The sequence below is a fragment of the Puntigrus tetrazona genome, chromosome 6 (assembly GCF_018831695.1).
Source record: "Puntigrus tetrazona isolate hp1 chromosome 6, ASM1883169v1, whole genome shotgun sequence".
Classification (NCBI taxonomy): Eukaryota; Metazoa; Chordata; class Actinopteri; order Cypriniformes; family Cyprinidae; genus Puntigrus; species Puntigrus tetrazona.
In genome coordinates this window covers 12,114,269-12,140,128 of record NC_056704.1, presented here as the reverse complement: position 1 = coordinate 12,140,128, position 25,860 = coordinate 12,114,269, and the positions used below count along the sequence as shown (strand labels likewise).

Here is a 25,860-nt window from a genome sequence, read left to right as displayed (position 1 = left end):
ATTTAGAAAATAATGCAAATATCTTTCTATTATTTTTTTTCAGGCACGTTCATGGTAATTAACCTACTTTTGCCGGGGCTTTGCGGCTAGCGTTAGCATATTGTGTGCATTTGAACGCAGAACTACCTCAAAAGTAATACAGGAGTCATGTAACGCATTGCAATTTTGAGACGGTAATATTGTAAGATAAGGAATTACTTTTAAATAACAGTAACAAGTAATCTATAATGCATTACAGTTTGGAAGTAACTTGCACAAAACTGCATTTAGGCTATTCGCATCCTATAGTTTTGGGAAGCTTTCAATGTTCTCTTAAGTAGTAATATAAAAAAAAGTCTAAAGAACATTTGTTCATAACATATAAGAATATCTTGCCAGAACGTTAGCCAAAGTTCTAATGACATTCCCTGTTGGATGGGAAGGTGACTACGATCTCTACCACACCTCCTGCAAATGATTCAGCCAAAACGCAGCCCATACAAAAGCCAAGCCATGCAAGTTCAGTCACCTAGATGTGCCCAAAATGTCAAAAACATACAATACAGAAGCTTCACACACAAAAGCATTTCCATGGGAAATTCTCTCACATTTTCAGAAACAGTAGGAGGGAAGGAGAAAATAAATAGGCAAACCAACAAGAACGTAGAAAGAGCGGTATTTAAGAGCCAAAAAGATGATGCAGAGAACGATGGAGGTTGATTGGACAGATGGCCATATAAATAAAAGGATGAAAAATACACATTCTGTGTGTGTGTGTGTGTGTGTGTGTATCTTATGAGAGGAAAGGATTTGAAGGTAATATACCTAGGCATGTCCGAATCAAGAAACTGTCTGGAAAAACACAAAACAACATTCTGTTAGTGAACTAGAGAAATATCAGAAAAGCTTGTGTGGAGGCCCAGCAGCTTTTTTTCCCCCCAATTGTGTAACTAGTTAGAATATAATGAGTCTGTCAAGGCCTCTGCACAACTCTCCTGTCACAGTTTTGTCCATGTTTCTTCGCACTGGTGCATGAATCCAGCTCTGATACATGGTTTTATAGGTAGTGTGGACTACCTAGTGAAGACTTGTGGTTAAATCGCAGGAGAGGAGGTCACTGCAGCTTTCAATGACTCTTTTTATGCGGGCTTTGTTTTACTCCGGTTCAGGTGGGCAAATCCGGTAATATATCTAAAAGATTCTGCCTTTATTTCATGTTTGCAAAGTCTGGATGCTGATATGTGATGCACACCTAAGGTAAAAATCCTAGCAATGCGTTGCAGATGACGAAATGCTTTGGTTGGCCACTAGCATAACATGACATGAGAAAGGTGGGCTTTTGTTTTTTACGTTAACTATCACGATGAGAGAATGTTAATGATGGATCCGATTAGTATAGTAGCTTCTAGTGGTTTTAAATGGTTAGCATTTTTCTGAAATAAGTCTTCACATGCAGATCAGAACTAGGTGATGGTGACTAGCGGAGATGCCAGGAACTCGCTCCGCTGCGGTTCAGTAAGCGGGTAGTTAAGACCGAGCGATGGAGTGTGGACAGAGCGGATGGAGTGAACAGATGAGGATGGACACAAATGCAGACCAGCATCAGATGGGAAGACTTGCACAGCCAGCAAGGAGGTGAACTAGAGAACCATTTCCCTGCCCTTTTGAAAATAGTGAATTCATATTTTCAGATAGTTGGTTCAGCAAAGTGTGACCTCCTTCATCAAGGATAATAAAAACCACATCGTGTGCAGTGTTTTACAAAACAGAAAAAGGGCAGCCGCGTGGATTAGTCTGTCAATAAAGCAAGCGTTAAAAACATCCTGACTCCCTGTCATGCAGCAATGATTAAAAACAACAAAAAAAAACAGTTGTGGAAGAGGTGTTGAGAGGTTGTGTTCAGATATTTTAAGCATTTACCAAGGCTTATGACGGATTTTGTACCCTTTCTTTCCCTGAGAGTGTATAAATCAGTGTAAGAATTAAATAAGAGAGTCAAATTTCTGTGCCATTTTTTTCAAGGTTAATCTGTTAAGATCAAGCTGAGATCATAGCTATAGCCATATGCTAACCATCTCGCTACCAAATTTATGAACTGGAAAAAAAAGTGTAAATCTAAAAAAAAAGATTAATTTAAGTTTTTATACAGTGGCCCTATGATGACAAGAGCTAAAAATAAAAGCTAATTAAACTTTCCTCATTTAATATGTCAAATTAAAATTACACTAATAATAATTACTATTAATTACACTATCGTTCAAAAACAACCTTTCTCCATTTCATTTACACTACTATTAAAAAATATGTATATATTTTTAAAAAGGATGAATCAATATTAACAGTCAGTAACACTTTTACAATAAGGTGTCATTTGTTAATATTAGTTAATGTATTAACTAACATGAACAAACAATGAATAATGTTAGCTCACGGTGCATTAACTAATGTTAACAAACACAACTTGTGATTTTAATACTTAACTAATGTCAACTAATTAACCTTATTGTAAAGTGTTACAGTAAAGACTTATGTCACAAAATATTTTTATTTCAAATAAATGCTTATAAACTACCCTAGAAAAAAATAATTAAAACCTACTACACCTTTTATTTAAGAAATGCTTCTTAAGCATCAAAATATTAGACAGCATATTAGAGTGACTTTTGAAGGATCATGTGACACTGAAGACTGGAGTAATGGTCACTGTAAATTAAGCTTTGACATATATTAAAATAATAATAAAAAGTTATTTTAATACATAAATTATAAAATGATTGAAATGTTTGTTTTGATCAAATAATTCACATGAGACATGTTTAAAAAACATTTTAAAAATCATGCAGACCCTTCTAAATGGTACTTTTGAATAGTAGTGTAGTTGTAAGGTCCCCTGGCCACTTGTTTCGACTTCTTTTGGGGTTCTTTTTGGTTGCCTTTTAACTGGAGGATTAGACTCTCCCAAACCCCATGTAATGTGCACCCTCTTGTGAATTTTAAAAGCCTCAATATGGCAATACTAGCATGTGCCAGATGTCAGCCACCACAGCCATGCAGCAAGTTCTGTTATGTTTTTGCAACGGAACATAAAAGTGTGAATATACTTCTTGTCTTTATCTAAGGCTGGCACTGTAGCTGTACCCTTTGATTCTGAATCACTCTTTTGAGACAGGCCTTTAAGAGCTGTTTTGAAAGTTTGGTTCACTGACTCATTGCTATTTGGCAAAAACTCATCGCTTTAAAGTTGTGCAGAGAACTGTTTGTCACAGGCTTGGCTCCAGCTCTGAGATCATGAGCCAAAGCTGAGGAGAGAGAGTCCTATTAACTACAGCGATCGCAAAAATGGAGTCTTGGTTTTATAAAGAGTTTAGTGGGACAGAGCCAAAGTGAAGAAAATCTGCTACCGAGTGTGGAGAAAAAAGATTTCATGACAGAAGAATAAAACTCCCTTATGGAAGCGTTCTTGAGTATAAAATGACAAGCAAATATTTCAAGATGTCTTGTGTCACGTGAGAGTTGGTGAACCGTTCTTCTGATGTCTTGACGTACTTATTAAGATTGGGAATGTACCTGTCATCTTGTGCGGGATGGATATATCCTGCAGACAGTATGTTGAGAGAGAGAATATTGGGGTCGATGATTGTCTCATCTGCTTCAGGCGTGTTCCGGATGCGCCCTGTTAAACGCAAATGCGTCCCATTTGTCAAATTTCGCTCTGGTTTATGCTTAAGCTTTTCATTTCGATCCCAAACTCACCTACAACCAGCTCTCGCACTTCCTTCCACTTAATATCTTGTCCTGACTCGTGCACTATGGTGACCGTGACTCTCCTTTGGATGCCCTGTTACGCAAATGTTGAATTATTTTATGCTATTATGTAATAATTTCGTACTCTAATGTTAAAACGAAAACAGCACAGGTCAACGGAAAGGTGAATAAACAGAAAAGAGTACCTGATGTAGCATGAATGTGCCATGGCAGGGCATGCCTACCCGGTGGTCCACTACAGCTGGGATATAGCTGGAAGAAAGAGCTATGTGTCAAGTACAATAACCAGCACTGTCATCTGTCTTAGGCATAATTGTTTTCATATAAGTTAACACCATGACAAAGTTATTCAATCACCTTTAAAAGCCCTAGTAATTGATTTAGCAACTCAGACGGCAAGCTAAAGTGAAAAGGTCAAGTGTTATACAAGACACTTACTCTCCATTGGCCTCTAGCTCACAGATTTCGAAGAAGACCATCAGGTCGTATTTACAATGGCACGGTCCTGCCGTGGGTCGTGTGAGAGCTGTCAGTTTAGTGGCAGGTACTATGCAGAAAACAGAGAGAGACAGAGCGAGAATCAATATTGAGCTAATCGAAGACCAAAGGATATGATAATTCAATGGCAGATGAGAAGGATACTAGAGTTCCACAGAAGAGAGGAAGAAATGGATCACGGTATAAGAGGAGAAATAGACCATAGTTAGAGAGGAGCAGGAGGGGGAGATCAGGGGACCGATATAAAGACACACTGCTGTTAAGATCAATAAAGTCATGTGAATTTCGAGTGATCCCTGAACGTCCGCTCATGCAGAACTATTAAAGGAATAGTTCACCACAAATAAAACGTTTCTTCCCTGGAGCGCAAAAAGTCAATTTCTGAAGAATACACTGGCCACGTTTTCCATGTAATGTAAATTAACAAGGAGGACTAGGGCTGTGAAACACCAAAAGGACAAAAAAAAGCACCATAAAGGTAATAACTGCATTATGAAAGCTATTCATATGACTCACGCACTATATTTTAAGTCTTTTAGCTATATATTGAGTCAGTGAGTTACAACAGAAAACCAGATGTGTTCGGTTTATAAACAAATCATTCAGATTTTGCCAACTAGACACAAGATAAAGATATATTCAAATAAATAAAACTTCTCTACTTCTTTGTGTGCTTAAATTAACAAGATACTGCAGCCCCAGTCCACATTAATTTACGATATAGGAATAATTTTTTATTTTCAATTTTGTCTTTTTCTGTAAAATGAGCCAGTGAATATGTCAAGAGACACTAAATCTGGTTAAAAAAGAAAAACGATAACCTAATATTTATTAATAATAATGATCCAAAATGAAGAACACAGAGGTTGAGGGACCACTGCATCATCAAGCACAGTTTCAAGTGACAGAACAACCAGTGTTACTCATGCACTGATACATTCTTATTCCAGTTCTATTCATCAGTTTATTTCTGGTGAATGTTGTCAGAGGAAAAGGCTAGAATTGTCCATCTGCTTGATGAGGTTTGTATGGAGAGGCTGAGGGAGAGAAAAAGACAGACACCCACACACAGTATTAACAGGCCGAAACGCCGTCCCTGGAACAAAGCATCCTTTAGTCTGTCAATGCAGAGAGTTTGTGTCGCTCCCAGTGAAATGGGGAAAATGAGCGGATGCTTTCTCTAAACAAATAATTAAGATTCCAGATTGTCTCTTATGCTTACCTAAGGCTGTATTTATTTGACAATGCTGTTTTAGTTTAAAGTAACTGTTTTCGGGACAATAAAACTGAATTTTCAGCAGCCATTACTTCAGACTTCAGCGTAATGTGGTGATCAAAAAATATTTATATTGAGTGAAAAAATGGTTGTGCTGCTTAATATTTATAAAAAGAAAAAAATTATGAAAAAAACATACCAATAAATAAAGACAATAAAGACGTTTATAATATCACTAAAGATGTCTATTTCAAATAAATGGTGTGCTTTTGAGCTGTCTGTTCATCAAAGAAGTTCCACTGTTTCCATACAAATATTAAGCAGCACAAACATTTCCCACATGATAAGAAGAACCGTTTCTTAAACATTTAATTATATTATATATGCATTAGACAGACCAGAGGTTCGGTTTCAGGGACATACTTTGACCTGAGGCACTCAGAACCATTACAGACCCGGCTTCTGTGCTTTTATTACTGAACAGATAGACAAGGGCGGGGCCGGCAGTCTGGCTTGCTCCTCCCCCTCAAGGAGGTAGGAAACAGCCACGCCTGCTGCATTGAGGGCGTGGCTTGACAACGAGTCCACCAGAGCCCCATTGAAGACCTCTGGCAGCAGGTAGCGAATCAGCTCCAGGTTCTTCTCCCGATCAGGAGGGGTGTCGTTGTCTGCGGCTACACCCACCACCAACAACATAAAGACTGTGACATGGGCACATGGATCCCGAACAGCAACATAAAACAGGCAACAAAAAGGACGAAGCCAAGAATATGTGCTAAATAGCTTCAGCCTAAATGTAATTTGGCAGGAGACATTAAAGGGGTCATCAGATGCAGAATTCAGATTTACAGAGAGAAGTGGGGTGAGCAGAGCTAATTAGCATTTAAAGTGCCATGCACCAAAATAACTCGCTGTGAACAGAGCTGATTTTGAAAAGGTAAAAATTGTGTTTTACACTGCCATAAATTTGACCCAAAGTATGTTATTTACTGTTCATGAAGACCCTAAACAATCCTACCAACCTGTGGAAAATGGGCACTTGATGTCCCCTTTAAAGAACAAATTGCATTTTTTTTTGGCCCGTGAAGTGAAAATGAGGGGCTTCTATGTTAATGGTCATAAAAATAGTCATATATATTCATTGCCCTCACCTGGTTTGGAAAGAGGCATGACTCTTGGGAACTGTCGTCTGCATGGGCGCAATGGGCTGAAAAAAAAGAGAGATCTGGCTGTCATTTCAGTACAACTGATGGATAAATCCAGACATTTGTAGCATGTATTAATCAGAGTTGGAAATAATAAATATAGCCAGGATCTACCTAATGAGATCTTTGCAGAGCGGAGGGAAAGGCTGCTTCTGGTAATGTCCAAACACTTCAAACACGATTGGCTGAGTCTTTATATACTCTATAAAAGACTTAGTCACTTCCACAGCAATCTGGAAAGTGAAACAGGTGTTTTATCCTCAGTCTAATAAAACTAGTGTGACACGGTGTTGTGTTTTAGTGTAAAGCTCACATTTTGCACATGGTAGAAGCCAAGGGGTGGACCTCTTCCAGTGTTCTTCAACGGCTCTGTGGAAAACGCTTCGTCGTGCCTGTGAATAAAACTACAAACGAGAAGTTTAATGAAAGTAAATTAGATACAGAGCAATGACAAATGTACGCTTGTGGAAACAGACTTCAGAACAGAACACAGGCACTTACTTGAACTGGCAGAATATGTCTGCATATTCAGCGGATATGCTTGATGCCTGCAGCACAGTAACTCTGAATGTAAAGACTTCGCCAATCCTCAAGTGATCCAGAGCGCCATCCAGTATGCCATCAAGACCGGTTTTGACAGGGCTGTCCAGCTCCTCTGGGTTAGCTATGAAAAGCACATGAAAGAAAAGATGTCAAGTCAAAGAAATACGAAAACTCCACGGGACAGCTGAAGCTGGCACTTAGACGCAGAGTAACACAAACTGAAAGGTTAGGTTTTTTACTTGCAACAATCATTAATACTTTTATTCTTCCAAAAATGTATTAGGCTGATCAAAAGAGTCAATGAAGACTATAATGTTACAAAAGAACATTTATTTTAATCAGTAAAATGATCTTGGATACTGGGTTTTTGGTCCAAAAATTGTAGTCTTGGTCAACATAAAAGACATTTACAAAATACCAATCCCAAAAACAATTTTCAGGTTCAATGTTTCTTACCTGAACAGGTATTATTGTTAACCTCATCCGCTGACAGTCCCATCTCTGCATTTTGGCCCTCACCCTCAACAATTCGCAGCTCTTCCTGAGAGACAGCAGCACGTGAAAGACCAGAAGGACAGGACTCTGACTGGAACTGTTCAACAGAAAGAGAAACAAGACTAAGTAAAACAACCTTGTTATGGTTCTCACACTTTTGAACTATGAATTTACATGTTTCTTGCATGACTTTACTATAATTTTAGAATTTTGAGAAAATTCACTAAAAAAGAAATAGCACAACTAAAAAGTTCATATTGGCTGTACACTTTTTTTTAAACAATTAATCTCATTACTTCAATTACTGGAAATAACACACTTAAAATCTCTGATGTTTCCAGGAACTGTGTTGTGTTCTTCTGAATACTGGTTCTCAGCATCTTCAAAATGCTACTATCACAGTGGTCAACCACCTTCACAAGATCACTAAAGCCAGTATAAACCAAACTGGACTAGCATTCAAATTGAATCTTTTTCATCTTGGTCTAACCTTTCTGCAAAATTGCTTCATTATAAGTGTTAAAATGTTAATACCTTCTCAAACTGCTGGTCTTCAAAAGAAATCTTGGCAGTGCCTGACTGTCGGACACCAGAGCCATAGTCTGGTGCCTCTTCATCGGCTGGAGGAAAAACCAGAGCACCTTCACATCACTTCCTCAAGAAGTCACACACAGTTTGCCCTTTATGCTGTACACACACATCCCTCCGATCTAAACACATCCTCTAACACCAAAGGAAATTTTGCTCCCTTAAAAGTAAAAGCGTATGTCAACTTCCCTTGATTTTACATTACTACTGTCATTTAATTTTTAAAAACACCAATAATATGCTACATTGAAATATGTGTCCCTCTACTCACCAGTAGGTTCTGCAAGACACTTGCAGTCCTGATCTTACCTGATATTGCCTGGACAGCTACTCTGAGGAAACCTTTGACCTCTCCCTTTTCATTGATGATGGCAACCCGATGGACCAAAGGCACGGGATAAAGCAGATTACTCAAATACACGAATGCCCTAAAGAAGAGAGGGAAGAAGAAAACGTGTGTCCAAGGGATCAACTGTACAGTAAACAGGACAAACACAACATAAAGCGACATACAGACACAAGCAGGCACTGCTGTGGCCCTGGACATGATCATTCCTCACAGATCAGGGTACATTATATAAAACATGAATATGTGAGTATTTTTAAGATTTTGGGTAAGTTTAAGGAGCATGGGATTTAAGTGGAGATAAACATTGAAAAGTAAGGATTACTTGTCATTTAAAACTACAAAAAAAGTACACTACAACTCAAGATGTTGTTGTTTTGAAAGAAATTCATATTTGTATTCAGTAAGGAGGCATTAAATTAACAAAAAGCGACATTTACAGTGTTACAAAATATTTCTAGTTCTAATAAACACCAAATCAGAATGATTTCTGAATGTGACACTGCAGACTGGAAAAATTCAGTTTTGCCATCTCATAAATGACATTTTAAAATAATTATAAAAACAGTTATTATAAATTCATATATTTTTAATGCATTTTACATCAAATAAATGCCGCTTTGGTGAGCATACGCTCCTTCACAAACAAACGTCTTGCCAACCCCAACCTTTAAACGATAGTCTACAAAAAATACAGAAAAATACTTAAGATTCAATACTATTTCTACTGCAGGTCACTAATCAAACAAGCAAATGTAACACTGATTAAAAGTAGTTTTGTATAAAAAGTCTAGTTTTCTTCAACAAACAAAACTTTCATGTTAATTACTCAACGCAAACTTTCGCTTAAAATTATTGTACCGATTACAATGCTTGTAAATTAAACAAAAGTTTCATTTTAAAAGTTAGGATGTCATTGTATGTGTTAAATGTACAGACTATAACATATTTGTGTCTCAATATGTTTTTGAGTGAATGATTGGGGCATTTAGAAAAAAATCCATGACCAGAACCAGAAATAGGACTGTTTATTTAAAACCCAAAGATCTTGATTCTACAGTCAAGGACTGCATCGCCCATCCTCCACGTGTGGACACTGAATGATACGGCAGTGCTGAACAAAAAAAAGGGGGTTTGGTGAGGTATAAAAAAGCATGCTTGTGACAAAAAAAGGTGAACGAGGTGACATGTAACAATACTGGACACTGTGAGCTTGAACAGACAATACCATTAGCAAAGAGCAAAAAATAAAGGTAAATAAGATACTGCAAAAAAAAAAAAGCAGCCATACTGCCACAAATGTGCAGTACATCGCACAAGCGCAACTTAAAAGAGTGAGGCCAATTCATCAAAGGTTTCCATGTAAAATCTGACCAAAAAAAAATACGGCATATGATCTCACATGCCCGGAAGAGAGACAGCTGTGCTAGAAACCAGCTCTTTCATCTTGAGATATGTGAACTCTCGGAGTAACCAAGCGGCTAAATTACGGGAACCAATTAGTAAGCCATTAGATGAATAGCTATTTTCTCATTCAGACGTTCATGCCATGTAACGAAAATCTGGTCTTGTTTGTTTCTGCGGTACACAAAACAAACAGCTAATATGAGTGTTTGGAGATAGCACTTCAAAGCTGACGGACCCCTTTGAAGAAGTGATGCGGTGCATGTAAAGCTGGGACACAGACCTTGGCGTGATGCGAGAGCCATAGCTGTGCTGGGTGGTGCCGCTGACATCCAGCCAATTCTGATTTCAATTAGCACAATCATTTGGCCGAAATCAAACCCACAAGCTCAAGGTGTGTGTCTGCAGCGATCAGATGAAAGTCAAATGTATGATAATGGGAGAAGACGGGGTAAAGTCCAGACATGCTGACTAAAATCCAGGAATTCTTCCCATAGGAAAGACAATATTGTAGAGGGCTCCCCTAAAGCAACGAGATGGGAATCAAGTGGAGACTTTCTACTCAATTTTTTTTCTTCAAACCAAAGAGCCTTATGTCTCCTCAAGAGATCTCAACAACGTCACACATTTACCACAAGGGTCATTGACAAATAGTAGGCCTCAAGGTAAATAAAAGAAACATTTTTGAGAAATGTGCTCTTCGTATTGTTTCTACAAGATGTCATATGGGGTAACCATCAAATAAAAAGTGTACACATCTTAATAATTATTGGAATGTATTTTATGGACAAACATCATAAAATATTAATTCATAAATATATTTTTTGTGTGTTTGCGTTGCATTACATGACTTGAACCAACCCATTACAACCTAAAATAACTTTACCTTGTCAAAATCAGTCAAATAATTAAAAGTTTTAATAGACTTTTCGACCTTGACACAAAGCCATTAGGGTCTGCAGGGGTCCATTCTATATCTTCTTTTCCGTTTTATTCTGCATCTTGATCACACCACACAACAATAATTTGATGAAAAATGTTTTTCAAATATTTGTAATAATTTAACAAAACAGATTCATTGTTTTAATAAATAACAATTTAATAATTAGTAATAAATATTATGCCAAGCTACCATGGATTTTAGTTAGTTTTTCAATGTATATTTAGAATATTATTATTTTTTTAACCAATGTCACATTTATCACGCCATAAACCCAAACACCAAAGACCTATATAATTCGCAATAAAATAAATAAATACTGCAAATAAGAAACCCTCAAATTGACCATTATCTCATCTTTTTTCATTTTAATATATTTCTTATATTTCTTTATTTCTAAGCTCACTCAGAAGAGATGTACAGATTCTAAACTATCATCCCATTTAAATAAGTCTAACATATACCTTTTTCAGTTTTGTGTTTGTATATGAACATTTTTCAAGTTCATATTGTATATTCTGTACATTTCAGTGCATACACATTACACAGGCAACCCAGTCTCAGTGTGAAAGAGCTAGTTTCCTTTCCCAGCATGCTCCTGAAACCTCACCAACCTTCCCACTACACTGAACAATGGCGAGCGATCGTAAAACGGGTCCTCAGCTTTGCCGGAGCTTCTGCAGAGCTCTCCCTCATCATCATCATCATCATCCTCATCCTCCCCCTCCTCCTCTTCGTCTTCCTCAAAATCCGAGCATGGGTCATCCGATAAGAAATCATCTTCCAAGTCATCCAACTCTGTGCCCACCCTCTTGTCAGGCCAGGACTGGACCAGCTCAGTGATTTCAGAGGTCGATGTGGGCTCAGAGGGGGTGGGGGAGGAGTTAGGGTCGCTCGCTTGCTCACTAAGGCATGTGGAGAAAAGGGGGTTTCTGGTGTAGCCAAAGACACGGGAGCCCAGTTAGTATGAGGGGCCATCTATTTAATTGTTTGTCTTCGCAAGTGGGTAAGTAAACTCTTTCAATAGGCCAATAGCTGGGTCATGGACATACAAGACATGCACAACCTTAAAAACACTCATCTGTAATGAGAAGAGCAGCCTGGGGCAGGATTCTGTTAAATTTGTCCAATATTTAACTACCTTTCAAAGGTTGTATTTATTCAGTTTAAGAAATGAATACTTTTTATTCAACACATTGGTGAAAAGAAAAGTTATTTATAATATCACAAAATAATACATTCTTTTTTGAACTTTGTGCTTATCAAACGATCCTAAAAAATACAGCACACCTGGTAATATTTAGTAAAGCTTCTTAAGAACCAAATCAGAACACTGATTTCTGAAAGATCCTGTTACATTAAAGACCGGAGTAATGTAAAAAGGAAATTAAGAGAATATTTTGAATCCATTTTTGATTAAATAAATTCTGGCTTTCAAAAAACGTAGCAACAAACGTCCCGACGTTTAAATAGACATAGTTTGACCAAAATGAAAAAAAACTGTCATAACTTTCTCAAATAATATCATCATGTCGTTCCAAACCTGTGTTCTATTTGGATTATACTTATACATAATACTGTATCGTAAAATACAAAAGTGAATAAGAATGGGGACTGTCAAGCTCCACAACACACACACACACACACACACACACACACACACAAAACATAAAAGTAAAGGCAGTTTGGTCTCAGTTAGACTTCTGACACCATAAAATAGCATTGTGTGAGAAACAGATCAAAAACTTGATGAAAAAAGTTATTCATTGAATAGCTTCACACACACACACACACACACACACACACACACACACACACCCTAGCTCTCCTTGGTGTATTCAAGAGAGAAGAAGTGGCATCAGGTTCGTGATGCATATCTTTTCGACAAATATGGTTGATGTAGTTCACAAAACCAGTCCATATAATGATGGTTAGAATTTCAGTTGTAGCAGTTAACAGGTAACGGAAAACAAAAATGATCAGTGAATGATTCAAAATCTGTTTGCCCCACAAAGCTATCATACATCTTAGAGATATGCTTCCAGTTTGCTCTTATTGTAATTGCATGGAAAAGTCAAATGGTTTTGGAACAACATAAGGGTGATTAAATGAGGACAGAATTTTCATTTTTTGTGTGAACTACTTTTTAAAGATATAGTACAGGCAAGATTAACATCAAGTCATACATCTCTGAAGTAGACAGGGTAATGGGAAGCGTGTGACCTAATTTGAAAGTGCACGGAAAATCGATTTCATGCTCTTCTGAATAAAGCAGAATCAAAAATCTTGCACTTTCAAAAAGCGTGTGGGCAATAACTCTGCACTTATTCCTCAGAGGAATTCGCAAAATGACATATACCCCGTAGAGATCGGCTTATTACACTTTCATTACATGTGTATTACATTACATACTGCATTTTCTCGTTCCAGCAGTTTTTCAGGCCTGCAAGATGCTTTACTACTACATTTACAAAAACGAATTGCTAATTTTGTTCTGCATAACAGAAATTCATTCACTGTCAATCAGCAAATGAAACATAGTTTGAGGAGAAATCTGACAGGAATGTTGTTGACCATGTGGTCTTTATCTGACACTAGTCAGAGAGCACAGGGGTTTTCTTGCCAAATACCAGCAGGTTTGTCTTCTAGCCATGCTCTTATGTAAACTTACAACTTACCTTCCGACCAGACGGAACCAGGGAAAGCGGTCGTAGAACGGATCACCACCGGTCAGTACACTGTCACAGTCTTCAAGAGCATTCCCAGGCACCTCAGCGGCACGATCATACATCTCTCTCATCAGGTCCAGCCTCTGCCTGCAGGGGGCAGCATTACACATCACTTGTGATGTAAATACTGGATATACTATGGATGTATTCAAAGTGTAATTGGGTTTTTCTTCAAACATGAGCATTTTGTGTCTCAAAACTCTTAACACAGGTAACATTTTATTGTTATCGTCCTGAAATAACGTGTCTTCATTATATTTCGCTACTTTTCAAACACCTTTTCTATACCTTTCATGGTTTTACCCATATCTTCTTGCTTGTATAACAGCACAACATATGACTGTCCCTCAGTTTAATTTCCAATTGGAAATTGTAAAAACAGAAGAAAAAAAGAGACAAAAGTGTCTGTAAAGAGCAAACTGAGGTGAAATATGAAACATATGTGATGAACATAAAGAAGAATCGAAATGGGCCAGGATCCTGGGCCGGGATACTTAAAATGCAAACTATAAAATTAGTTTTAGCAAAACCACACCATTATCCACAACAATCTACTGTAACACAATTAAAACACTTCTAAACATTACTAAAACATATTATTAACACATTACCTGAGCTTCTCCAGGGTCCAGTAATGTGTGGCTCCGTTTTTCTGATCTTGGACTTCTACAGCCACAATGGTGCGAGGGAATGGGCTTTTCTCACGGTCTTTAGCTGTCTCTGGTGGTAACAGGTCCGGCGGAAGCGGAGAGTAAAGCGTGTCTGTCAATAACACGAACTGGAACTGAACCTGCAAGTGACATTAGGCAAAAATCAATAAAGATGCTTTCATATTTTATAGTTGTAGCAGAGTCCTGTAGTTCTTTCTGATCTTTCTAAAGCTTTCACCTTCTTCTTCAGCTCCACGCTAATAGCATTGGCCTCCTTGAGGAAGATGGCATTGCCCCAAAGCAGATCTCTGAGAGATGTGAACTGATAACACCTCCATTTACGGAAAGCCCACATCGCCAGTTCTGTCTCCCTCTCGGTCCATTGCACTTTGGGTAAAAGAGATTGAAATACAAGAAGCTCAGTTTTTTAAACCGAGCCACTGTGATTAGTTCAAGTTTTGCCATTCATAATCTAGTCACCTTCCTCCTCAGGCTCTTCATCTTCCTCTACTGCATCTGGGTAGTAACGATCTACCTGCTTCTGCAGGGCTTCTAACCTGCTCTCATAGTCCTGTAAAAGACAGAGTATAATGAAATATCAACACAAAAATACTTAATTGTACTTTAATCTCTTTATGTTGTTTATGTCACTTACTAATCTCTGTTGCTCCAGTAGATTGTTGGCCTCTTCTCTCTCTTTGCGATACTGATCCTCAAGTTCCTGCAGTCTATGCAAACAAAGGAGTCATATTTACTGTGCATAAGCTGTTTGTGCTTATATACAGTACGATCTGTACATTCTCAGAAATTAAGGTGCAAAAGCTATCACTGGGGTAGTACCTTTTCAAAAGTATGTATCTAAGTTTGTATCTAAAGGGGCCATTCTGGTACCTAAAAGATACGTATTAGTACTTAAATTGTACATATTTGAACCTAATAGGTACAAAAAGTATATCTTTTGAAAAGGTACAGTCCCAGTGACAGCTTCTGTACATTTATTTCTGAGAATGTAAAGTCTCAAAGAATAAACTCTCCAACCCAAAGAGATATTTTTTCTAAAAGTTACAATGTGTTCACGATTAAAATGGCTCATTCAAATTCCCCCACAAATGTACGTCACTGTGTAGGTATCATTACATAACACTGGCCAAGAAAAAAGCACAATTGTATTCTCGCTGTAGTGTTGCTTTTGCCGCCATGTCATGGAGACGCTGTGTGATTCCAAATACGGTAGCGGCCATAACATTTCCATCACACGCTTAAGGTCACAATGCACTGGATAGCTGGCCAATCAGAGCACACCTCGCTTTTCAGAATGATGGGCTTTGAAAAAATCGACACGTTTCAGAAAGACGGAGCATAGAGGAGCAACAATAATGTACGGTTTATGTAAATGAATGTGTTTTTTTAACCTTACACCGCATCAACACATTGCATTACACTAAACACAAAAAACACTGTTCTTTTTAGCAACATCATATGACCCCTTTAAACCTATTCTTAAATTTCTGTCATGTTTCCTTTACCTCTGATCCATTTCCTGTTTCATATCAATGCCCTGTTTCTCCAGGAGTTCTCTCTGAGCAAAGGCCCAGTCTACAGGCTCCATTGGTGTCTCAGCGCAGGGGGTTCGTTCACGTTCCTGACGAGCCTGCTCTGGATGATTGAAGCGGAACACATGGCTCTTGCCCAAAATGATTCGGTTCCCTACAAAATTTCAAGTCAATACAAAAAAGATTAAATTAAAGTTCATTCTACACATATATGCATAAAATAATTTACACAGAATGTAACAATTTCACCAATCATTGTTAGTGTCAAATTAATAATTGTAATAATAAATGAAATATGAAATAAATAAATTAATTCATTTTAATTAATTTAAAAATGAAATCATATACAAATTCAATTAAATGGACTTCAAAATTAATTAAATAAATAAAAATGAAATCATAAATAAATAAAAGTACCTACATAACTGATACCAACCTATAATGCATTGAAAATGTATAGAAAATGCTTTGATAAAAAGTATAGCAAGTAAACAAAAATTTTAAGCAGACCTGATCTGAGAACAGTGGCTTCTGTTACTCTCTTTCCATTGACATAAGTTTCTGCTCCCTCACACGGCTCAAGAATGACAGCTGTTAAAAAAAAAAGGAAAAAAATCCATAAAGACTTTGGGATATACGTGTATGAGAATGTGGGATTGCAAAGTGCATCGTTATAAAAACCTTCTCCCGTAGGTCCAGTTGTGCTGGTGAAAGTGCAGTGTTCCTCTTTGATGAAATGACCACTCAAAACAATGTCCTGTCTTCTGCTGGCATCCTCCCTCCCCACCCTGAGCACAGCGACATATCAGACACCTTAGTGCTAAATTTACTGAACAGAAGAATGTGTGAGATGAGAAGCTTGGATTGGCACTAACCTGGTAATTCCATCTTTGATGTAATAAAGGAGACATTCAGACATCAAAGGATCTTCATTCAGATTCACCAGGTGGGGTGTCTATAATCGGGGCCCAAATTAATTATAGGTTTTGTATTTACTGAATGAAATACCAATGCTTGCAAGGCAGGAACTGAATAGTCTTTTTAGTTTAAGGTAGATTTAGGTTTTTAGGCTTTGGTTTCGTGTTTACGTCACAGTAATGATGGACTGCTGTTGTCTTTACAATGAGAAGGCATTTTGTTTTCTGTCAGTTTTTTTACTATAATCAACACCTTCATAGTTCAGGTCTGTCTAAATCTGACTATAAATGCATACAGTTGGCTTAAAATGGAAATTATTTATCTGTTCTCTCTATTGTGATGTATATCTGTGTTAATGTCTTATTGAACAAGAAATAATGTATGAATGTTTGCTTTCGTCCATTGGCAATTGATTTGATCTTTGGATCATACATTAATTGTTGAGACAATCTTTATGCGAACAATGTAAGAAAGAAGACCAGTCACTATAATACAGTATATATGCATATATTGCATGTGCTGAAGTAAGTGGGAGTTTTGAAAAACCTTTTTTAAAACTACAGTATGAATCAGGGGGCAAAAATAGGCTAAAGTTATCTAAAAACGAAAAATTCTGAATTTTTCTCAATTACTTGGAGATGTTTAATACTTCGAATCAATTATTTAAAACTAACTCAAGCCAAAATGTTTGCAGAACATCAGAGTAGCGCTGCCTTGCGAGCACTTTGTCTGTATGCAGAAAACTTTTAAAACAAGAAAATAAGATAAAATCAAACAAGAGACTGCTGTCTTTACATCAAGTTTCAATATCGAAATCAACGAAAATGCATGCGATTAGATTTAGATACCACCAAATTGCGTAAGATTCCAGACAGGAAAGCCTTTAAAAGCATCATGTGGCCATGATGCTTCACATCTGAAGTCTTCAAAGTGCTTTAAAGTTTACTATAAAGACTAGAAGGAATTGCAGCGCATCAACATTCATATCAGAGAGTAATGAGCAATAAATCCCTAAATAAACATCACAGACGCATTTAAAAGAGCTCTGATGGGGAAAACACACAGAGGTACGTTAGAAGAGTCTGAAAGGAGCGATCAGGATGTAACCACACAGTATCCATGGCAACCAACCTCATTGGGAGAGAACAGCCCAACAGTGTCTATAAAAACAGGCTGAGGTTTTCTCTGCGAGGGCTTCCAGAAGAAGAACGTAAAGACATTTACAGGCTTATTTGGTTATTTGAGCAAACATATTAACCTTAATTTGTGGTCCACCTGCACCCCGTTTCTCTGCAGCCTTTATAACATCTTTACCTTCTTTGGTGAAAAGACTCCAACAGTTCCTCCGTCCTCACGCATGGCCACACCCATCTCGGCCAGAAGTGCTTCTCTGTGATTTATAGATTTATTAATACGTTAACTTAAACATAACATAAAACTGCTTAACAACGAGATAAGGCTTCATACAACACACCTGTCCATTCTGATGGCTTCTGTACGGCGAAGCTTCTCTTCCCAGGTTTCATTGAGCTCTGCAATAATTTTCTCTGTTTCCTAAATTGGGATTACAAACAATATCAAGTCAAAATATGCCACCAAATCCAAGATCTATGTCAGACTTAAATTTTTAGACCGCGAAAGACAATATTAAAGAGTTAATACACTGTATGGCCTTCAGACTTTCTTAGTTTTATCTATTGAAACAATAACCTCATGAACGCCTCATTCTGGAATCTACTTAGGAATGAAAACATGAACAAATGTCGGCATTTGCATTTATTTTTCGATGGTAGGCGTTTGGTTGGTTCATCACCAGTCCCATGAATTTTGTCAACAGCAAGAGATAGGTTTGTCATATTTTGTACAATCATCTGTTTCTATGAGTTACCACTATAGGCATCTGTTGCTGTTGGTTAATTCTTGTTTTTGCCAACTAAACACGTTCGGTCGTGGTTTGTTGGGTCATGACTGTATTCTGATGGTATTCTTAAGTGTTGGTCTGCATCTGTTGGCGCACACTGGTAAATTGTTAAAGTTATAGAAGCAATGGTAATTTAGTATTATATGCAGTATACAGTGGTAGCACAATAAATATCAGATGAAGTCGTATTGTTTTTATCCACTTTTAACTATTTGGTATATCCACTTTTAAAGCAACTACAGCAGCACATCTCTCTGGTATAGTGTCGATATATATGTATACAGTATATGTTTCAGAGTTGATTTTCTAACTCGTACCAAATTTGCTCAAAGGGGTTGGGGTCTGGATTTTAAGGGGGCCAGTCAATCATTTTCATTGCTCCAGCAGATTCCAAATGTTTGTCAGATTATATCAGAAGGATTTCAGCCGGTGTTATCGCGGTTTCATGTTTTATGCCAGTCACCTTGAGTCTCTCGATGGCTTCCTCGCTCCCTGGGCTGAACATGATGCGATCGTGGAGGCTGCTGATGGAACCAGCCCGGCTGGACAGGGCGGAGAGAGTTGGAGAGGGACTCATCCCCGTCATAGCATTGGTCACTGTGGAGAGATCACCTCTTTGATTGACAGCTTGGCCACTATTGTTATTGTTCTTGTAATCGGATATGTCTGTCGGGGAAGGGGGAGAGAGGTGTGGGGGTGGGAAGAAGGGGCAGGGGGTGACAGACACAGAGTTCAGAGAGAAGCAGACAGAAAAGGACGAGCAGAAGGAAGGAAAGGTAGAGAAAAGAAGACAGAGAAAGACATGTAGCTTGAAATGAATCTGCATTCAGAGACCCAGAAATTGCACATGTGAGGAGAAACGCCCAAGATACAAAGAAAGAACAGACAGTCACGGCCCAGTAAAGGAGACAAAGCAGAAATAAAATAAGAGCTCTAGCGCAGGCATCCGGGAGCACAGAGACACACCAGTCATCAGCTACAGCGTTACACACCGCCCATCCAATGACAGCAACCTGAGAGCCACGTCTGAAAAATTTAACAGGCATGCATGCATTCATCTGGGCTGTTATTTGACACCAGTGTCTTATATTTGTTAGTGTACATTGAGCGAAATGCTGTTAGTCCATTCAAGCAAGTCTTAAAGGAGTAGTTCAGCCAAAATTTTAAATTCTGTTACCAATTAATGGAGTCACGATATTAGAAATCAAATTTACATTAATCTTTTGGCATATAAGAGGGCTTTATATCATAAAAACATCCTGCAAGTTTCATAGCTTAAAAAGTCCACCTCTTGGTAAAAATGGCAAAATAAGTTGCAGGGTATTTTTATTAAGTGCATTAACATTTAAATGTATTTGTAGTATGCTTAAAATGAAATTAATGTATTTCAAATACCATTTGATTATATTTATCTTTCACTGAGACCTTTAAACCCAAATGACTTTCATTATTTAGTCAAATAAAAGCTAAACATTCATCAGAATATCTTCTTTTGACATTAGAAAAAAGACTAATTAGTCTGAATAGCACAAAATTACAATTATTTTCAGGCTAAACTATCCCTTTAAATATGCATCATATCACCAATGGAGCTTTGGGGCTTGAGGTTATACCAAAATATTGTAATATTATTTGGTATTAAAATATACCAAAGAAAATGTTGGTAACACTCTAATATCTAATTGGACTTCTTTTAGCTATGATTAAGCACGCATTCGTCGTGGAATTGTTTCGATAAGCTTCTGCAATGTCACAACAAATATGCATTCATTTTCTGCCAAGATATTGTATTGATGATGGGAGAGTCCGACTGCTGCACAAAGTCTCATCTAACATCACACAGATTCTCAATGGGGTTAAGGTCTGGACTGTGTGGTGGACAATCCATGTGTGAAAATGATATCTCATGCTCCCTGAACCACTGTTTGAGCCAAATGAATCCTTGCATTGTCATCTTGGAATACGCCCTTCCCATCAGGGAAGAAAAAATACTTTTGATGAAGAACCCTGACAAACTGCAGCAACCCCAGATCATAGCACCTATTTTCTTAGTTAAATCCAGCTGGTGACTTTTTTTTGGACATGCACGGTATATTACTCAGTACTTAAATGTATAATTACACTGTAACAAGAACACCTAAAAGTGTAACCAAAATATCTTAATGAAAATACGCACCACACAGACTATCTTCCAAATAAATGCTGTCTAAAGAGAATGTTACTGCCATTCTATTTTAGTCCCTTTTTTTTAATCCTAAACAGTATCAAGCATCGGCCCATCTCTCACACTATTTAACATACGCTTTATATAAGGAAATGTTGACTGTAGTACATTAGCAGTGAGCTCATATTTCTGCTAAAAGCCAGTAATTCTCATTCCCGTCATCTCTAACCAGAGCGATCGTCATCGCTGACCACAGTAAAACCTCCATTACCAGCTCCATTATGCTCTCGTGAAATCCATTTACAATGAAATAACTTACAGCCTACATCTGAGTTACAAAACAACAATTCACGATTCTCACACAGGAAATATCCTCCCACGTTTCTCACAGCCAGCAGTTCATATAACATCCACCTATCCAACCACTAAATATCACGTATCTCTCACAGAACAGTTATGGTAATACCATACGAAATGTAAGACTCATATAAATAAATGTATATTCTAGAGAGACTTTGGCTTCCTAATTTCTGTATAACCTTCGCACAATAACATCTCTCAGCTCTGATAGTGCTGCTATGGCAACAGAGCGCTTACTCTGTGCTACTACACTCCTAAGAGAGCTACAAGGCAAGTATCTTGGGTAAAACGTGAGAAGACGTGGCCCCTGGTGATGGATGACTAAACACAAAAGACGGAGACTATGTGTATAGCAGATGATATGAAAGGATTACATAATGTATATTAAAAGAAAGGCACTTTTGCTTATCGTTTCTGCTTAAGGCGGTGCTCCGTGGCCAATGCTTGCAAGGCTTAAGATTAACTAAGCTTTTTTCGCCCCTCTCTGTCCACGCACACAGCAGATGCGATCTAAAATGAAAATGTTTTTCACCACTGGCCAGTGACATAACTTACAGGGCAAATAACCAATATTGTTTTAGCAAAGGCTGTTTAGAATAACGTTACACAACATTACGTAGACAATTTGTCCATATTACAAACAGAATATCATTGCTGTTTATCTATATGACTATGTTATCAATGTAAACTAAGGCAAAAAAAAAAAATTAAAATAACTAACAAAATTTACTAAAATGTATTTTAGTATTACAGTATAATATGACTGAAGTTAAATAAATGAACATTACAAGTGTTTTTTAAGTATTACATAACGCAGTAAGTAGACTGGTTAAAAAAAACTAAAACTAAACTAAAAAAATCATAACAAAAATCTCTGAAACATCAGCTAAAATTTAAACTGAAAATATAACAATAACTAATAAAAAATATTAATACATAATATAATGGTATATAAATAACACTAAAATAACACTGGTGCAAAATAGATTTCTTTTTACATTTTTCTTTTTATTTGCTGTAAACAGCATCTTCTCTTATACATGTAAATAGTTTCATACAGAATTAATTTTACAAATGTTTATATTTATCAAGTAACCAAAAAAGCACTTAACATGGTAACACCTAAATTCAGTGTGCGTACTATACTGTGTGTGTGAGGGTCTATAAACAAAGCATTACTTGTCAGACCATGATTTCTCCTTTCGCTTAGCCTAGTTTGTTCACACCGGGGGCGAAGCACCTGTGCGCACCGCGTCACTCGCTCTAGATTAGGTTACTCGCGCGAATAAAAATGCAGCGCAATCAGCCATGCTGAAGATAACTACAATTGTTGTGTTGTAGCTTTTGTGAAAGGCCCAAATATGATGAAAATCAACTGCGGTCATTTTTAAGGATTAAATTAGGAAATATGTAACAACTCCATTGATTAGTGAAGAGGTAAAACGGTAAGACCAAAAGGACAAATTCACCCTGCCTACCCTCATCACCATTAGCTTTAAAGGTGAGTTGTGTTACACAGGATTTTAAGAAGCATTAGTTTTGATATTTAGCTGTTAATAAAGCTTCAGCCAGCAAAAGGCAGCCATTGCATAAAGCTTCAGAGAGCATGAGCTGTCACTCAAACACATCTGCTATAAGCCCCTCCCACTGCAAAATACAAGCAGATATACATCTTGAACAACTGTAGAGCATATTAAACTGAACAGAGTGATTTTGCATATACTGCATCCCAGAAGTATTCAGACACAAGTCATGCTACAAAAAGAATGAATTTTCTTGCATTTGATTAGAAAATTTAGGACTACGTTTTGTAAATAAAAGCAGCACAATGCACAAGCAGATGTCACTGTGTTTGATACTAACTAATACAATGGCATTACATTTGGAAATGTGGATTTTGGAAGTCCACTGATTTTAGCATTGAATCATAATTTTAAAGTATTACTAAGCCCGCGTAGTTATTAAATGAAACAAATAGAAAATGCTGACAGTGTGGGGGCAGCTGACGAACATTAACTAATAGGACAGATAAGTGGATGAGTGAGATCAATTAGTTCATAAGTGTGACATTTATCCTGCTCTGCTTTGCAAGCCAAAAGAGAAACATAACAGAAAGAAAGGGGGAAAAGAGAGAGGAAACAAACAGCCCTGCAGCACCAGACTAGATAAAGCAGCTTTCAGCTCAGAAACCACACTAGCAACCAGGGTTAGAAAAAAGCAACAACCAAATAACCACAATGTATCACCAAAATACCACTTCCAAAAATGGCATTTTGGTAATAATCATTTAGATTATTAGAAGACTGTATTATGTTTGTCCATTGCAAATGCAACTTTCCTAATACTGTATATACTTATAATAAAGCAAATATAAGATACTACATCAATACCAAAATCCAGTTTGTTATATAATTTAGTATATTATTTCTATAATGGTAAATAATGATGTACTTTATTGTTATAAAGTGAAAATTCTAAAAGTTGGTTAATATACTTAACAGACAAACATTTATGGCTTTCATGGGATATGACATGAACATGACTCTGATATGGTTTTCGTGTGATTGAGAGAGTATGAATTTTCTCTCAAACCCTTGAATGGACCCTGAGGCTGCAGAGATCTGCTTTATCCATAAAAACTGCAAAAGCATAGAAGAGAGAGTGAGATATAGCCCAAGAAACACACATTTCAAACCAGCAAAATCTTCAACTGGCCCCCGAAACGCTGAGAGGGAACGACAAAGAAGAAACAAGAGTAAGAAAAGTAAAAAAAGCTACTGAACAGAAAACAAGAGAAAGAGAGGGAGAGAGGAAAGTGAGACGAACTGTTTGACACAAAAAAACTAAGATCTAAGAGTCTAATTTAGACTTTTGAAAGTCACTTGACACTGAATTGTACCAAACCCAGAGGGCTGGACTCCAGATCGTCTGTTCTAAGGCATTTCCCCGCTGGGATCACCATCGAGAGACGATAGGATGAGAAAAGAAACGAGTGATTAGAAGAAATAGAGAAATAGAGTTAGGAGTGCACAGGGAAGAGCTGAGGACCCAGTGAATCAATGTGAGTAGTTTAAAGAGTGTACATTTTAATATGCATGTGTGTGTGGTAATTAACAAATTATACTTAATTTTAACCATCCATGATTATATATGCAACTCTCTTTCATCTCTAATAGAGCTCTGTTTCAAAACCTCGCAAGCTGCTTGCTGCCAACTAGCTTGGTGTTAGCATGTTGCTAAGCTAACAGCTTGATAATCTAACAAACAGAACAATACATCACATCCACAAACTGAATTCCTTCCATTGATGCTTTTAGTAACTATAACTAACATATATTTAATCAACATTTCTATTTTTCATCAGCGTTTCCCTCTACAGGCGTACCTACTGCACATTTTCTATAAAAAAAAAAAGGAGCTTAGAAGGATGCCGAGTTAAGTTGCATACTTCTCTCTAGGCAGCTTACTAGGATTTGGAACGGAACGATAAAACATAGGCACTAATGCATGTCTCAGTGTAACAAAAACAAAAGTGGTCACAAAGTGTCTGATGAAATACTTATGATGAAATAATAGGGGAGCAGATAGAAAGCAAACGCTCTTACTCTCGATAATGTCGCCCAGGCCCTGGGCATAAAGGAGGTCCTTCAGACGAGACACTTCTTCTTTCAGCTCACGCACCAGACGGTTATTAGGATCTTCATTGATCACAGCATTACAACGGATCTGCTTAGCCCTGTCTGCATACCTGAATCACAGACAAAGCGGACTTAAGATGGTAAAGAATAAAGAAATGGTAATATATGTAAAAAAAAAAAGGATTTTATAATGCTGCTTTCTTACGACTGTTGCAGTGTATATATATATATATATATATATATATATACGATATGTATATATATATATATATATATATATATATATATATATATATATATATATACACACACACATAATATAATGAAAAAAGGAGATTTTAAACAGACACACACACATGGGTGCCCAATTACTCTGCTCAGCGGTATTACTGCACACCAGCATCTTTGAAGGGCGTTTCAAGTGGGAGGCAGGTGTGTGAAGAAGGAACAGGAACGTTCTCATTATGTAACATACTGCTATTCCCGTCAGCTCATTAACTAGCTCATTACCAACCTCAGACAGAGGGGGAAAAACTGACAGAACTGGTGTTTTACTGAGACAGAATACCTGAGGGTGCTGAGGGTTTCATCATAGTTGATGTCAGCAGGACTGAGAGCCGCCACCATTGCAGTGCGAGAGTTGCCACCTGCAAAGGTCAAAGGTCAAGTGCTTCAAGAGTGAGAATACACGGAAATCCTATTTCGTGTGACACAACACCCTGATACATACCCAGGTTCTCCCTCAGTAGCCAGGTCAGTACAGAATCCCTGTAAGGAATAAAACTCTCCACTTTCTTCTTCTTTTTGTTCTGTGCGGGGGAAATAATTGTCATGAAAAAAAAAATGATTATATTAATATTATAGTATATTATAGACAGACAGACACAGATAGATAGATAGATAGATAGATAGATAGATAGATAGATAGATAGATAGATAGATAGATAG

General features: G+C 37.4%; 1 protein-coding gene across 22 annotated transcripts in view; it reads right to left on the bottom strand.

Moving 5' to 3' along the window:
• The window catches only part of kif1aa (kinesin family member 1Aa), a 55,285-nt gene that overhangs the window by 12,836 nt on the left and 16,589 nt on the right, over positions 1 to 25,860 (bottom strand). For 2 of the 22 annotated variants that reach the window (XM_043241395.1, XM_043241398.1), the window contains exons 11-38: positions 25,643 to 25,721; positions 25,481 to 25,559; positions 24,880 to 25,022; positions 23,961 to 23,999; positions 19,214 to 19,416; positions 18,304 to 18,383; positions 18,144 to 18,219; positions 16,787 to 16,866; positions 16,593 to 16,699; positions 16,422 to 16,502; positions 15,885 to 16,065; positions 15,014 to 15,086; positions 14,839 to 14,929; positions 14,597 to 14,745; positions 14,320 to 14,498; positions 13,658 to 13,795; positions 11,594 to 11,911; positions 8,599 to 8,717; positions 8,236 to 8,342; positions 7,663 to 7,798; positions 7,165 to 7,327; positions 6,977 to 7,067; positions 6,778 to 6,896; positions 6,610 to 6,665; positions 4,183 to 4,291; positions 3,930 to 3,996; positions 3,733 to 3,817; positions 3,547 to 3,652 (exon numbers count right to left, since the gene is read on the bottom strand). In XM_043241395.1, coding sequence (XP_043097330.1) covers positions 3,547 to 3,652; positions 3,733 to 3,817; positions 3,930 to 3,996; positions 4,183 to 4,291; positions 6,610 to 6,665; positions 6,778 to 6,896; positions 6,977 to 7,067; positions 7,165 to 7,327; positions 7,663 to 7,798; positions 8,236 to 8,342; positions 8,599 to 8,717; positions 11,594 to 11,911; positions 13,658 to 13,795; positions 14,320 to 14,498; positions 14,597 to 14,745; positions 14,839 to 14,929; positions 15,014 to 15,086; positions 15,885 to 16,065; positions 16,422 to 16,502; positions 16,593 to 16,699; positions 16,787 to 16,866; positions 18,144 to 18,219; positions 18,304 to 18,383; positions 19,214 to 19,416; positions 23,961 to 23,999; positions 24,880 to 25,022; positions 25,481 to 25,559; positions 25,643 to 25,721 — 3,254 coding nt within the window. Of the gene's footprint in view, positions 1 to 804; positions 832 to 3,546; positions 3,653 to 3,732; positions 3,818 to 3,929; positions 3,997 to 4,182; positions 4,292 to 6,609; positions 6,666 to 6,777; positions 6,897 to 6,976; positions 7,068 to 7,164; positions 7,328 to 7,662; positions 7,799 to 8,235; positions 8,343 to 8,598; positions 8,718 to 11,593; positions 11,912 to 13,657; positions 13,796 to 14,319; positions 14,499 to 14,596; positions 14,746 to 14,838; positions 14,930 to 15,013; positions 15,087 to 15,884; positions 16,066 to 16,421; positions 16,503 to 16,592; positions 16,700 to 16,786; positions 16,867 to 18,143; positions 18,220 to 18,303; positions 18,384 to 19,213; positions 19,417 to 23,960; positions 24,000 to 24,879; positions 25,023 to 25,480; positions 25,560 to 25,642; positions 25,722 to 25,860 lie in introns of all 22 variants that reach the window. The other 20 variants (XM_043241408.1, XM_043241409.1, XM_043241411.1 and 17 more) reach the window with 17 other exon arrangements.